The sequence below is a fragment of the Semicossyphus pulcher genome, unplaced genomic scaffold (genome assembly GCF_022749685.1).
Source record: "Semicossyphus pulcher isolate SPU_LCO1_2020_fin unplaced genomic scaffold, fSemPul1.0.p SCAF_7, whole genome shotgun sequence".
NCBI lineage: Eukaryota > Metazoa > Chordata > Actinopteri > Labriformes > Labridae > Semicossyphus > Semicossyphus pulcher.
This window is the reverse complement of record NW_027211748.1, coordinates 23,156,943-23,172,931: the sequence shown is the minus strand read 5'-3', so window position 1 is coordinate 23,172,931 and position 15,989 is coordinate 23,156,943. Positions and strand designations below refer to the sequence as shown.

At 40.5% G+C, this 15,989-nt stretch overlaps 2 protein-coding genes across 2 annotated transcripts; one reads left to right on the top strand and one right to left on the bottom strand.

Moving 5' to 3' along the window:
* Positions 1-3,105: 3,105 nt before the first annotated feature.
* On the bottom strand, positions 3,106-7,335 carry dad1 (defender against cell death 1). Its single transcript, XM_069685213.1, has 3 exons — positions 7,034-7,335; positions 4,083-4,254; positions 3,106-3,354 (listed from the first exon to the last, which is right to left on the bottom strand). Exons 1-2 carry the CDS (start codon positions 7,242-7,244, stop codon positions 4,124-4,126), a joined length of 342 nt encoding a protein of 113 aa, XP_069541314.1. The 5' UTR covers positions 7,245-7,335; the 3' UTR covers positions 3,106-3,354; positions 4,083-4,123.
* A 1,051-nt stretch (positions 7,336-8,386) lies between these two features.
* On the top strand, positions 8,387-14,167 carry abhd4 (abhydrolase domain containing 4, N-acyl phospholipase B). The gene is made up of 8 exons (XM_069684956.1): positions 8,387-8,534; positions 9,724-9,809; positions 10,034-10,138; positions 10,250-10,538; positions 12,779-12,990; positions 13,075-13,186; positions 13,268-13,454; positions 13,544-14,167. The coding sequence occupies exons 1-8, from the start codon at positions 8,485-8,487 to the stop codon at positions 13,631-13,633; spliced, it is 1,131 nt and encodes a 376-aa protein (XP_069541057.1). The 5' UTR covers positions 8,387-8,484; the 3' UTR covers positions 13,634-14,167.
* The last annotated feature ends 1,822 nt before the right edge of the window (positions 14,168-15,989 follow it).

The following is a 15,989-nucleotide window of genomic DNA, read 5'->3' as shown; positions in this document are numbered from 1 at the left end:
TCGGGGGTGTGATGTCCTCGCTTTCCCCGCTCTTAACATGATAGGCGGGAGGCCTGCTGCTTAAATTGAACCCCACACGCTCTCTCTGATTGGCTCAGGAGTTTACTTTAGTCTCCGTTCTGCTAACTTTTAAAAAATGATGCAATCTTTGGGGTTGAAAACAAGTTTTTCATGGGATGACGTTCTTTTCGGGCAATTTTTTCGCAGAGTTTATTTTCCTGTCAACCCGTGGAAAGACATTTAAGATGTAGCATGCAGCTGCCCCAAACTCTGATGTTTAATGTCCTAGTTGAAGCTGTTATTTCACTTTACTGACGTCAACTTCATGAAATGGAGTTATGGAGTTGTAGGCACATGATGTATTTCTAATGTAATATTAAAAAATAAACACTAATATTGTATGTTTAAATATGAGAAATGTGACTGTTAGGCCTCATCAGTCAGCTTGCTCTTTTTCCTGTTTAAACTACAACTAAATTTATCCTCCAGCTCGATCACTGATGTCCTCTAATGCTTCTCTTTGTTCCTAATGTGTTCCACAAATGCACCGGCGAGAGAGCTTTCTATTTTTACGCCCCTTAACTGTCGAGCTCACTGCCTCGAGATAACACCTTGTTATACCTTGGAAAAATTCCTAAAGGACTCAGAACTAAGTCAAAACCTCGTATGTGGCTGACCGCATCAGGTCAATGTGCTTTTGTGTTCAAGGACTGTCCTTATGAGGCCGATGACAACGTGTTTGAAAGCAGGTGCGTGCTGCGGATGTAGGTGAGGTCAGCAGACGAGCAGCGGAGGAGCAGCTCCCGCCTACACCCCGAACAAAGTATCCAGAGCCAGATAGACAGAGAGTCGCGTCAGTGGAGGTCCAATATGCTCCATGATCCGCCATTGCGATGTCGCAACTCTCTCTCTCTCTCTCTCTCTCTCTCTCTGCGGCTCTGAAAGTACCGACACTCACTCAGTCAGTCAGTCACTCAGTTACTCAGTCAGTCAGACTCTGTCCACGCACTCCCAGTTCTCCCAGTAATGAGATAGTTGATGGTGCTATGAACCCTCGACATTGGATTCTACAGGACAAACCCATAACCTTCCATCCTCGCTGTTCAGTTTCTGCTGCCAAATCTGCATATCTTAGCTTTTTCCTTTCATACGCTTCCTCCACTGAGTCCTCCCAGGGCACCATCGGTTCTATAACATAAACTCTCCACTGACTCGCAGACCATAACACTATGTCAGGCCTCAAGTTAGAGCAAACGATCTCCTGTGGAATAACTAGTCTTCCTCCCAAGTCTACCTACATCTCCCAATCATTAGCACCCTTTAGCTGGCCTGACTCTTGCCTGCTTAAACCACTACCTCCTTTATGCTTCTCGCCCTCATGGACAAACTGACTGCTGCACTCTTTTCCTGATTGAATTCATCGTCGCCTTCCACCTTCAACCCCTGCTGCTAAACTTTTCAAAACCTGGTTATGTCACCATGTGTACCAGCAGTGTGACAGACCAAACTTTCACCTGGCAGAATATGCCTCAAGGTGTCTGTCTCTGAAAACAACGGGCACGATAGGTCCCCCTCTACCCAACATTTTAGTTTCTGGGGTGATAGCAGCACATCGTAAGTAGCCCCTATCAGGAACTTGATCTGACTATCCTCCACCCTCCACAGGTCCCTCCAGCTAAGCTTCCTCTTCTCTACACTCTCCCAATTCATCCACAGTCCTTGCTTAGCCTGAGCCACAGCCTGAGTACACCTAAAACTTCTTCTTGTCGACGTACCTGCTCCACTACCAGCTTCCTTCTAAAAACAACAATTCTGTCCTGGCCTTTCGACACTTAAACTCCTCCGTTCAGCTAGTAATTGGTAGCTGGAGTATGCCTTTCCTGTAACTCCAAGCCATTTCCTAATATACAAATTAACCAGCCTCTCTAGCCTTTCCACCTTTGATATCGATATTTCATAGACTGCCAGTGGCCACATCAGCCTAGTCCGAACTGCAAACACCGTAACTTTAGCGTGCCTGGCAGGCCTGACGTCTCTATCCTTCCTTTTCCCTCTGCAACATCTTACAAATGACTTAAGTGGCTGTCCCAATCTGCCAGGATTACACTGTCCCATTCTAATTTACCATTACATTTAATAACTGTATAACAACTACATACTACCAATTGGTACCTACAGAATACTGTGGAGCTACTTTCCATCACAGTTCACTGCAGAGTTAAATATGATGTTCTACCCCCCTAAAGAGATGTCATGGCTGCAGAATCTATATAGCCTATATATTTTTTATCAGATATTTGCTTATGATGAGCTCAGTGTTGATTTTTAGTATGCAGGATGTTAGTATACCCGATGAATTATTAAGCTTAATGTCCCACTTCACCCTGTTAGTACTTATTTAAACAGCATTTTTCATTTCAAAACGACAGCATGTGTATGCACATTCAAAAACGTTGCATAAATTACTGGTAACAACCTTTCAGCTGCCTCAGGTTCAAGATTACGTCACTGTTTATATGATGTTGGCTGTTTCTGTGATTTTTGCAAATCATTCAAAGGCGCAAAGAGGGGAAAATAGGAAGCTGCTGACAAAATATGAAAGCAGCTCCTGTAGAAAGGCGGTCACATTTTTAATTTACTTATATTGACTTATATTATAGACAATTTAGGATAGGTAAGGTTTTGCCCACTCAGATGGTACCGACATCTGGTCTGGCCCGTGGACTACTGTGGGCGCATTACACTTTAAAAGACTGATTTGTATTTATTGATTTCTAACATTTTTGTTTTTATGGATATATTTTGCTTTTTTCTAGCCTTTCAAAATGTTTTCTATTGTTGTTAAAGTTTTCAGTTCCTGTGTGAAGCACTGCGGGCTGCATGTTTGTATGAAAGCTGCTTCATAAATGAATAAAGCTGAATAAAATCTTTCCACTTGCAGTTTTACTTCTTCTCCCTAATTTTCAGAAAATAATGCATTAAAAAGATTAAAAACATCTTTTATGGATCTTTAGACACAAAACACGCAACATTCAAACGACTATTAATTATCTCTCTAGCTATAAACTGTGTGTTATGTGAATCGTGCTGTTGAAAACCAGCCAGTTTGAAGGTCATCATTTCAGTTGTTTTTATTTCTTCTCCTCAGTGCAAAAGGGAATGCTTTACAAATGTCATCATTAAAAAAAAAAGAATAAACAACCATTATCAGTAAGAAAATTTTACTGCATCATTTCTGTCAGGATGGAACTAATTCAGTGTTGTTGGTTGGAAGGGACTCTCCGAATTAGTGGCACACACGCAGATGTAGCGTCGTGTCTTGAAGGGGGGTTTTGGTAACTTCTCTTGCGTGATCTATGAAAACAAAGAGAAGAGGTGGATGGGTTATTTAGGAGTTGTTATTTAGTGGCAACGGAGAAACAAGAGGATGCAGTACAGCCTTCTCACCCACCTACAAGTATGAAACTCAATAACACTGTTTTCTTGCAGCACAAAAGCAATATTCGGTTTGACGTAGATCTCCCAGGAGAAGCAGGAAGGAAGTCTATCTGATCACATTAGCTATGTGGAGCTGCTCCTCTGAGGACGGAGAGACGAACTGGCAAGAACGGTTAATGTGACTGAGTGCGCCCTGAGGAAAAGGTGTTTTTCTTGTTTTATAAGCACAAACATTACAGGAACGCCTCGAGCTGTATAAAAGCCCACTTAACACATCCCTTGAGTTCATAAACTCTCTCTTTTATTGTCCATTAAGAGCCTAAACCATAAACTCTAATTGCCTTTAAAGGGCGGATTTCTCATATTAGAGAATGCATTCCTTAAAGCTTGTCACATTCATCCCTCGCAAGGCTGGTTTTAACATATTTTAAAACACAGAATACACTTTCAGTCAGTGCTAAGAAATGTTCAGTCAAGGATGTCTACAATGTTCCAGTCGCAGCTTGAAATGGAAGAATTCACTCAACTAAGGAGGCACCAATAACCGCAGAAAGATCAAACTCGCAGCTGGAAGGAGAGCTAACGACAGAATGTTTAATGCCGACGGGATGTTTGATGTGTTAATGCATGTGTGAAACACACACCTTCTGAGAGGGCAACACTGCAATGCAGATGCACGTCTGTTTCAACCAATGAAGTTCATCACAACCAGATGGAGGACGGTGTGAGCGAACAGGAAGTCAGCAAAGGCTCTCTCTGGGGAGATGGACAGGAACTCTCCTTTGTTCTGTGGGTTGATCTGGATACGAAGACACACTGAGGAAGAAATACATGAAGGATTTATTAGTTTTTGTACTTGTTAGGCCCTTTCATAACGTTTGGAAGTATTCTGTTGGTTAATAACTGCTTACTAATATTTTCATTATAAATGCAGTGTTATTTTTGAGCACAAAAAACATACATGAGATTATTAAGACAAAGTAATGTTTTTGAACTGAAAAGGTGGCTGTGAATTGAAGAATCATGGTGCACCTGCAGGTTTGAACCTGACAGAACCTGTAAAAAAAAACCTCTTGTAATTGTGACAGATTCAGTAATATATCTGTGTAGTTACTTAAAAGGGTCAACTTTTAAACTTCTACTGCGACTGTAGAATCACAATTATAAGAATTTAAACAACATTGTGACTCACTCTGATAACTTTATTAACATTCCCAAAGATTAAATCTGACATAAACTGATAGTACCTTGTAGTCAGGCTGTAATGATTAGTAAATGTATTAATTAGACAATAGACAAAAATAATAATCACAATCTATTTTGATTATTGATGGATTATCAAATTAACCATTGTTAAAGTAATTTAATGCCAAACATGCTCCTGTGCCAGATGCACTAGTCTGAGGAGTTGTTGTGTCTCTCTGTTTCCATCAATGTAAACTCATTTTGTAATGATTTTTTTTTTCTGGCATTTAACAGCAAAGCAATTAGTCATCTACTTCAATGCAATAAACATAATTGTCTTCACAGCAACCCAACTGCTAGGTCTATATCTCACCTGTTTACCTTACAGGTCTTGCAGGGTTTTCCCTGTCCTCCACTACAGTGATCAAATTGATTTTGAGATTAAGTAATTGCATTTATTTTATTTTATCTATTTTATTTTATTATTTAGTGGCTTTGTAATATCTTGCTGTAGGGCTGGGCAATATGACAAGGTCTATCGTATGTGTTTTTCTATATCGTCTCTATTGTGATTGTGTCACAAAACCAGCAGCTGAACTGCTTTACGTCTATTTTTATGCATTTTGACAACGCTTTACATTCTAATCCTTGCACATGGGAGTGAACCTGTAGCGGGCTGTTTTTTAAGATGGACAATAAGGTGTGGGAAAGGACTCAGGCTCAGCCCAAGTGAAAATGGAAACTCCGTACTTTATTTGTCAAGCATTTAATTCACACAGGATTATCAAAAACAGGCGTTACCATGTGGTTATTTCATGTAGACTAATTATTTGTTAAATTACCAGCAAACATGACGTATCGTGTTATATATTGTTATCCAGATATGAAAAATCCTACATTGTGATATAGGATTTTGGCCATATCGCCCAGCCCTACCATCAGTCGGGCTGAAATGATTAGTAAATGTATTAATTAGAAACTAGACATAAATAATAATCAACATCTATTTAAAAAATTGGATTATCAACATTTATTGTTCAAGAAATGTATCAAGGATCCATGCCAAACATGCTCCTGTGCCAGATTCTCTAGTCTGAGGAGTTGCTGTGTCTCTCTGTTTCCATCAATGTAAACTCATTTTGTAATGATTTTTTTTCTGGCATTTAACAGCAAAGCAATTAGTCATCTGGTTCAATGCAATAAACATAATTGTCTTCACAGCAACCCAACTGCTAGGTCTATATCTCACCTGTTTAAAAAGAAGCTTGCAGGGTTTTCCCTGCCCTCCACTACAGTGATCAAATTGATTTTAAAATTAATTGCATTTATTTTATTTTATTGCTTTTACCCTTTATACTCTGTTTCCTCTCTGCCGTGTTCTTACAGGTTTTTTGTCCTTTTGCTTCAACTTCATATTGACTGTGGCTTTGTGATATCTTGCTGTAGGGGTGGGCAATATGACAAAGTCTTTCGTATGTGTTTTTCTATATCGTCTCTTTTGTAATGTCACAAAACCAGCAGCTGAACTGCTTTACGGCAATTTTTATGCATTTCGACAGCGCTTTACGTTCTAATGCTTGCACATGGGAGTGAACCTGGAGCAAACCATAGAGGGAGGCGCTGTTTATTAACATGGACATTAACATGCAGAAAAAGGACTCAGGCTCAGCCCAAGTGAAAACGGAAACTCCGTAAAAAATAGGCTTTACCGTGTGCTTATTTCATATAGAATAATTATTTGTTAATTTACAAGATGTATCGTGATATGAGAATTTCTATATCGTGACATAGGTTTTTGGCCATATTGTCCAGCCCTAATATGCTGTGTCTGGCCATGTAATTTGGATTCTTTCTTACATCTGTGTTTGTGATTCGTTGCTTGTTGTCAAAGCACTTTGTAAACCTTTGTTCTTTAAAAGGTGCTAAATAAATAAAGTTATAAAAAATGTATTATAGTAAGGTTCACTCAGCTGCCAGGTCATTACACCTAACTAAAACACTTCATGTGGGTTATAAGGTTCAGTATGTAAAACTGCACCGTATAAGCTTCATGAGAGGAAGGTTTATTGCAAGTCCTTTGTATTAGTTAGACTAGGTGCATTTTAGCTAGGTGAGCCAGGTTAGCTAGGCTAACGTAAGGTAAAGAAGCGTCTGACCGCAATTTTTAGTACTCTTTTTTAGGAGTTAGTGTTTGAATATTTCGATACTCAAACAGCATGTTTTAAAAATATATTTGTATATAGTTGCAACTCAATAATTTCAGTTTTTAGCTCGGTTAGCTTCCTTTAGCTTGTGTCTGCACACGCTCACCAGTGGGCCATAGGTCCAGTGACTAACTGAAACACACGTATTGACACGTTATTTAATAGAAGAAATATTAGATAAAACATTTAACTGAATAAATGTTTACCTGCAAGAATGAAAGCGCCCACACATGAGATGAAGCCTGACAGAAAGCTATTGAAGGGGAAGGTGCCAACGAGCAGACAGTAGAGGAACTGCAGCGCTCCTGTCAGTAAGATGTACAGCAGATAAGCATCCACCACCTTCAGCTTGTTGGGCGTCGTGGTGGTGTACTCCTCCAGAAACCGAGAAACGACAGATATGACCGAATTCGACATGATTAAGCCGTCTTTTTCCTACAGAGAGGGTCAACAAACGAGTTTTGCACAGGTCCTCTTCCTCAGTTGAATGACGTGACGTGTCCTCATCAACCGGAAGCGGACATGGAGTTGCAAAGAATATATTCCGAGTCGGACGGAACCATAGAAAGCAGAGCTAAAGAGTCCCCCCGCTTAACAGAGAGGGGTACAAATTAGAGAGATGGCTTACTCTGACAGTATTTTCTCATACATTTGTGTCAACTGCCCTTTCTTTGACAAGAAATTAATTAATAAATATAACTGTTTGTGAATCGCAGAGTACCATAAAGGCTGAGCTTTTGTGCTTTATTAAATCGACCAATTAATAATCCATTCAATAACAACCACGGTAATGTTGTGTGGTGCAACAACAGTACACCAAAATATGCCATTGCATCCAGCTGTTTGAGGCTGAGAAAATGTGCCACCATTGTAAATAAAATTATTAGTGCCAGACTAGAAAAAAAAGTGAGAGTTGCTTTTTTTTTTCTTCTCACTTTTCGATAATTAATTCTCTGATTCAAAATAATGTGGACATTTCAACAATATATTCGATATATTGGGAATAAAGTCGTACTTTTAGTAAAAGAGTCAGAAAGAAGAAAAATGTTTGGGTTTTTTTGTAAATTGTTTGCCAAAGATTTTTTAGATTTAAGTCCAAATGTCCAGAATAAAGTTGAAATACAATTTCGAGAAAGAAATCTTGCTCCTTACTCCAATAAATAATTTCCTAAACCTGGCACTATGAGTGATAGTACGTATTCTCTTATTACGTATACTTTATTCTCAAAATGTAGACTTCATTCTCCAAATGAAAAAGGGAGAACTCACCCTCCACTCATTTATTTTTCTTATAATAGTACTAATACCAAATGTTCTACTTTATTATTGAAATGCAAAATGTTTCCCCTTCTGTTTTTTTTTCTTTCCTTGTCCTGGTCCTAATACTCTTCCATTCCTATCGTTGGGTCATGGTGAATATATACATCAGACTTTGTAATAGATGAAAGACGAGTAACAGATGACACTTTTTGCCTAACGTTAATGCAGCTCAGTAATAGACGATCTTCGTGGTTAGTCAGCTGACCAAGGTATGTACTTGTTACCAAACATAACAAACAAGGCTACAGTGGTGTTATTTTAAAGCAGATACGGAAGAGCGCGTTGATGAGCTTATACCTCGTTTTAAGTGAATGTAGTCACCGGAATATGTCAACCAATGGATCCTGCTACGACCGCAGCTCCGTTACAGAACGATTGTGAGACAGAGTAAGTGACTTAGATACACATAGCCTAATACAACCTTCACAATGCTGGCCTGCTTATATCACATGTTAGATAAACTTCCCTGTACTAAACGTGTTTACGGTGCCGCTTTACGTCTTTAAGATGTTGTAGTGTTGTGTTATCATGCCTAAACAACACATAATCTGTTCGGATATACAAAATCTCTGTATACAATTTATAGGTACTGCCTCTTTTGCTCTTTTGTCTCTTTTGTACTGTATTTTTGGAGCTATCTGGCACTATAATTTCCTAAGGGATTTATAAAGTTCTATCTTATCTTATCTTTTAGGCTACATATTCTGATATTTATGTCTAACATTGTGACTTTATACTTAGAAACTAACATTTTAATATTTTCAGCCAAATAACTCTGTAACACAAAGACTCACCATTGTCCATATAAACCACCAGTAACTTAATCTGACAGGAATGAGGGAAAAATGATGTAAAATCAGTGTAAATTGACCATAAAGTTTTCTATTAAAGGCTCACTGTAACCACTTATCAGTGAAGTTGGAGTAGTAGGGTTATATTAAGCAACCAAGACCCTCAGCAGTGGCTTCCTGTTTAGTGATTGAAGTTAGATTGTTTTTATCTGGCACTAATGAACAGGATAATCAGTGTAGAGAAGAGTGATAGAGAGTTACACTCCACATTGAGCCATTTGTCAGCATGACTCAGCAATTTGGAGTTGCCCATTCATTGCAGGACAGGTTGAAGACACAGAGGTGTACATGGTGTTTAAAGGGTGGAGTTAGACATGTAACACTGGTCCTTTTCTACCTCTAATCAGAGACGAAGTGGAGGGTGAATCTACCTCAGCTCAGTTTACTGACCTTTTTAGTTTCTCTCCTGACAATAAAAAGGTTGTGAATACCCTGATACCCGCAGTTCAATTCAAACAGTGAAGACTCTATAGAGGCCAGAGGTAACCGTGATTAATATTAACCAGTACGTCACAGCTGTGGGGCTTAATGTGGACTTTGATTGACAGCATTATGCCTGTGAAAGGTGACACTGCGGGGCGAGTGTAGCATGTGTGCTTCATGCAAACATTTATAACCTTGAACTCTCACCGGAAACATTAGTATTTTCTGGTAACATGCATTTAATGTGTCCTAATTCTTTCAATTTCTGTTCCCTCTTTTCATGTCTTTGTTTTTGTTTCTAGGACAAGTTCAGTCTGGAGCTGGTGGCCTTCCTGGCGTCCGACCTCCATGTCCCTTTTAAAGACTACAGAATCCAAGATTCTTGCTTGTAAGAATGTTTTGACTTTTAAATGCAGATAATAAAATCACTGGATCACTAGCTAATATATGTGCAGCTTAAGACTTGTTACGCTATACAAAAGCTGCTAACCCTTCATTAAATATCTACCTCCCTTCGTGTAGCTCCACTGAGTGTAATTTGACACTCATTTTGCAGCTGTAAGCTAACAAAGAACCTCCACTAATCAGCGCTCCTCTTTCATGTCCTGACAGGTATTCAGAATGACCTATGGGCTAGATTTGTGACTCTCCCGAACCAGGATCGAATATGGACTCTGACCGTTACCAACAAGACACTGCACAAACCTGCAGAACAAGGTAACGCCCTCTTCCCACTCTTTGTTTGTATAATAGGAGGAACCAGCTGTAATGCTGTGTGCTTTATAGATCATAATCCCCATTACATAACTCCTCTCTGTCTTCCTCCAGCCACAAAGACTCCTCTGGTGATGGTCCACGGCTTTGGAGGAGGGGTGGGTCTGTGGATCAGGAACCTGGAGCCGCTGAGCCGGTCCCGGCCCGTTTACGCCTTTGACCTCCTGGGCTTCGGCAGGAGCTCCAGGCCTCCCTTCCCCTCAGACCCCGTCAAAGCAGAGGAGCAGTTTGTTGACTCTATCGAGCAGTGGAGGCAATCTGTTGGCCTGGAGAACATGGTTCTGCTTGGACACAGTCTGGGGGGGTACCTGGCTACCTCCTACGCCATCCAGTACCCTTCTAGGTAAATATGGGATACAATGAAAGCCATGAAATAATCAGGGGGAGCGGCGGAAGACAATACATGCAGCAGGGAGTGTTTGAGGATTAATGGACAGTAGAGATAAGTAAAGGCATTATCTAAATGCCATGTATTGAATGTGTTGTGTTGAATATTAACCAGGCTCTTATCTGGAGGATTAAATAAAAATTAATCAATTAATTTCAGTCATATAGTATGAACATGTCATGGCAGTCAGATATGATCTCCTTTGGCACTAACCTTATTGATGCCTCCATTCAGACCCACACGATTTCATGTTGTCAAATGTTTTTTAACACGTTCATTATTTAGTTTTATTGGAGGTGGGGAATAAGCTCCTCCACCTTCTTGCCTACAGTTAGATACCACTCTCATGTTTGTATAGTAAATACAGCAGCCAGTGAGCTTAGCTTTGCACAAACAGAGGACACAGGAGGACACAGTTTCCCGGCTCATAGTTATTATTATCCTTATTGTCGTCATTTTTACACTTAAGATTTTCTATAGATTAAACAAACAAGATACGATGTCAATGTCAATGTCAATGTCAGCTTTATTTGTATAGCACATTTAAAAAGGCCAGCGGCCAACCAAAGTGCTTTACAGTAAACAAAAAACAGCAATACAGTAAAACAACAATACAGTCAGTAAAGAGAAGACCATATAGCCGGAGCTATACTCAGCCAAAGGCCAAGGAGAACAAGTGTGTCTTGAGCAAGGATTTAAAATTGAGGAGGCTATTAGCAGTCCGTACAGGCAATGGCAATGCGTTCCACAGAGTGGGAGCCGCGACTGCAAAGGCTCGATCTCCTCTAGTACTTAAAAGGGATCGAGGAACATCCAAAAGCATCTTATTTGCAGATCTGAGAGCTCTGGGGGGCTGATGCAGCTTGATAAGGTCAGCTAGATATTCCGGGGCCAACCCATTTAGAGATTTAAAAACAAATAAAAGAATCTTAAAATCAACCCTATACCTAACTGGAAGCCAATGAAGTGAAGACAGCACCGGAGTTATGTGGTCACGTTTCTTTGTTCCAGTTAGGAGACGGGCTGCTGTCAATAAGCTAGCTTTAGAGATGGTGCCAGGCGAATTATGTAACCTTTAGCATGAGTCATGCTAACTTTTCCCTGTTTACATTCTTAATGCTAAGCTAATCTCACCGGTTGTGTCAGTAGCTTTATCGGAAGCTTATTTTAGCCTATAAACATGATAGTGAAATCAATCTTTCAAGTTAGTTCACAGCAAAAAAAAAGAAGCTATTAAGCATATTTTCCTTTAAATTAAATGTAAAGCTGCCCTAATCAACATTTTAAAGTGGTAATCACCTATGGCGATGAACGGTAATTGTGGGAGCACACTTCCCAGATATCCAGACAGTGTTGCATGTGTGACTTCCACGGTTGGCTCCGGTTGTAACTCTTGATTTTCCTCGCTTTCCTTTTTAGACTGTTTGCCTTCATCTGAGCGTCGAGTTTGTTTCTTTTTCTTTGGATTTTCACTTATTTTTGAAGTTGTATCTGTAGTCATCGATCTTTCTTTGTTCAGTCATAGTAGATTACTGTTTACTCGGAACACTTGCAGAGAGCGGAAAATCAGCCGCTGGTTGACCAGACCAACCACTGCTGGGTGATGGAAAATGTGTCACTAACTGGGCGCCGCTTCAGATTTTTTCTTTGAAAGTCGCACCAGACAACCAGTCTGTAATTCCGCAAATGCACCATTATGTTGCCTCAGTCAGCGACAGATGGTGACTTAACAGACATTTATTTAAATGAAAATCTTCAAGATTATTACTTTCAAGACAAAACTTTAAATGAAGCATAATGTTTGTCTGAGTCTGCAGGATGTGGTAACAGGAAAACGTTTGTTGACGCATTACTATGAACACAAGTTTATTATATCTTAGTTTTGTGTTCATATTTTTAGTGCTGCCCCCAAGTGGCCAAAAGATTGTCAGTGCTGCTTTAAACCTGCATTTTTACTAACACAGACCAAAACGCTCATAAGATATTATTGTACTATTAATAAACCACCTCATTATTGTCTGCAAAAAATTTAACATGTTAAATTGCCTGTGATTGACTTTGGAGGCATCTAGTGGAAGAACATTATAGTAATACAGTCACACACACCCCTTTCTCTGTGCATAGTTTGGCTGATCACAAATAAATGCCCACTGAAATGATCTGTATTTTTTATCTTTTCTGCTCTCCTCTTGCAGAGTGTCGCACCTCATCCTGGTCGACCCCTGGGGTTTCCCCGAGAGACCCAAGTCTCAGACCCAGACCCAGACTCAGACCCAGGCCGAGCAGACTGAAGGTCAGAGCACAGAGGTCGTGAAGAGGCCGCCCCTTCCTCGCTGGGTCAAAGCCATCGCGGCGGTGGTTTCCCTCTTCAACCCGCTGGCTGTCATCAGAGCAGCCGGCCCGTGGGGTGAGATGTGTTTGTGTTTATCTAACGGTGCACTGTTCAACTTAATACTCTCTCCACTCCTCTTACAGCGTGTTGTCATTTCAGGTCCGGGTTTGGTGAACAGATTCCGTCCTGACTTCAAAAGGAAATTTGAAGATCTGTTTGACGACGACACCATGACGCAGTATATTTACCACTGTAACGCACAATCCCCGAGGTAACTCATCACTCAGTGTTTTTATAACACAATGCCTGTGTCTGACCCTTCTTCTAACACAGTTTCCTCTCCTCCTCTCAGCGGTGAGGTGGGTTTCCGGGCCTTGTCAGAGTCTCTGGGCTGGGCCAAGAGGCCCATGCTGCAACGGGTTCACCTGCTGCCCCCGTCCATGCCCCTCACCATGCTGTACGGAGCGCGATCCTGGGTGGAGAGCTCGTCTGGGGACATGGTGGCCCAGATCAGGGACAAGGCCTACACCAAAGTGCAGGTGAGTGGAGACGAAGCAGTGTCTGAAATGTGCAGCTTTATATTTCATGTGTAACTGCTGAATGTAATGCCTCATGTTTTCCTCTGCAGCTGATAAACGATGCCTCCCACCATGTGTATGCTGATCAACCAGAGATGTTCAACAGAGTGGTGGAAAATATATGTAACTCTGTAAACTGACCAGTGTCTAATGTGTGTGTGTGTATGCTTGTGTGCGTGAAAGGGCTGGAAGTGTACAGACAATTCATGGTGTTTTCAGCACTGTAACCTTTGCATGTGAAGCATGCCGGCTGAATTTGCGTCGGGGCCTATCGAAAACATCATGAGTTTGATTGTTAATCTGAATCCTGTTGTCATAGCAACTAGTTATCATTTGTAAGCTCATATATGCTTCTTTCAACGTATTATTGCCAGTAAATGATTTATTTATACACATGAATTATTTGTGAATTGAGTCAAACAGAGTCATAATTGAACATCAGTGCTAAGTTATTGTCGCCGTTTGTCATTTGTATAAGGGGCATCACTCTGAATGAACTGGCTTTATGTAACAGAGCAGCCACATGGCTACTGATTCATACTTTGTACATGTGCCTGACATAACCATTAAGTACTGTATGACATATATTTTTATCTTTGACCCCTACTGCATCTGTACCAGTGTATCAAACAGCTGTTTGTATTTTATACCTCAAAATCATTAAACGTTTATTTGACAAACTGTTTCCTTCAGGCGTGTTACTGTCGAATTTAAATGTGATGCACTTTGTGGCCCAACCAGTAGAGGGCAGTAACAAGCACCATTTCTATTAGGCTGATAGTGTGCTTCATGCTTCTGCCTGCAAGCTTTGGACAATTAATATGGGAACTCCTACATTTAAAAAAAAAAACACACACATCATTTGATTGACTCTGAAAGTGGCTGTAGGTGTGAAAGGTTGTCTGTCTCTGTGTGTCAGCCCTGTGATTGACTGCCAATCAGTCCAGGGTGTACCCCGCCTTTCACCCAATGACAGCTGGGATAGGCTCCACCCCCCTGCGACCTTAAACAGGATAAGTGGTGTAGAAAATGCATGGATAGATTGAACTTCAGGATTAACTCTGGGTTTTCAGTACTTCGAAGGTGGTTAACTCCTAACCAGGGTAGATCGCCATGGTAACTTATGCTGAACACCTAACCTGCTCCAGGTTATGTTCGAGAAAACAGATCAACCTGAACTAAATGAAATGAAGAAATAAGTGTATGTTCTTGTTTGAGGGCTTTTAATCCTTCATGTGTCAACAACAGTTGTGGCATAATTTGAATGTTTCTTCCATCCATCCGTTCCATACTTGTGAACGCAATATCTCCAGAACGCCCAAAGAGAATATCTTCAAATTTGGCACAAACATTCACTTCACTCAAGAATGATCAGATCTGATTTTTGGGTCAAAGGTCAACCTCACTGTGATCTCTGAAGAATCCATTTGGCCATAACCAAAAAATGTTATACGCCAATTATGAAAAAGCTTCTCAAATGTTTAATTGAATAAAATGTGATGACATTTTGTACCCAAAAGGTCAAAGGTCAACCTTACTGTGCCATCATAATGTTACAGGGAGTAAAAACATTTCTGGCCATTATATCCATGTAATTGTTGTGAATGTAATATCTCAGGAAGGCCTGGAGGATAGATCTCAAACTTGGCACAAACATCCAGGGATGAACTAAATGGATTTTTAAGGTCAAAGGTAAGGGTCAGCAATACCTGATGTCCGCCCCATTCTCCTGAATGGATTACCTGGAGGAAATTTCATAACATCTGATTTATTTATATTTTCTTCAATATACACACACATGTCCCCTGTCCCCCAGTCACAGTTAAGCTGTCATTCTGTAGGAAACACTGATGGATGTAAACTGAAACTTAATTTGTTACCAGAGGCATTCGAACGCAGGGCAGTCATTTATATTGTTTTACAAGTTTCTTTACTGGGGTCAGTGTGCTGCTTTGGCTGAATTTGGTGTTTCCTATGTTTTCCCACTGTCCTGAGTTTTTGATCCATTCTGCCTCGGTCCTGTTAGCACTTGTTATCAATCGCAAAGAGAAGAAAGAAAGGACTTCTTCCCCTCCAAAAATATCATAAAACAGAAATTGTTTTAACCTATCCCCTGATAACAACAAATTCCAAATAATAGGCAACTGTACAAAATAAACAACGCACTAAAAGTAAATGCATCACTTAGGCAGCTGAATGGACCGTGTGTCTGTGTATCAATGTTTTGGAGTCATTATGGGTTTTGTACGATACATTTTAAGGTGAAATACATTCAACCATGCATTTTCTATACCGCTTATCCTGTTTAGCGTTGCAGGGATCTGGAGCCTATCCCAGCTGTCATTGGGCGAGAGGCGGGGCACACCCTGAACTGATAGCAAGTCAATCACAGGGCTCGACAACCTTTTTACACACAGAGTTACCACTTAACCAAACGAGCATGTCTTTGGACCCACACGTGCACAGAGGAGAACATGTAAACTCCACACAGAAAGG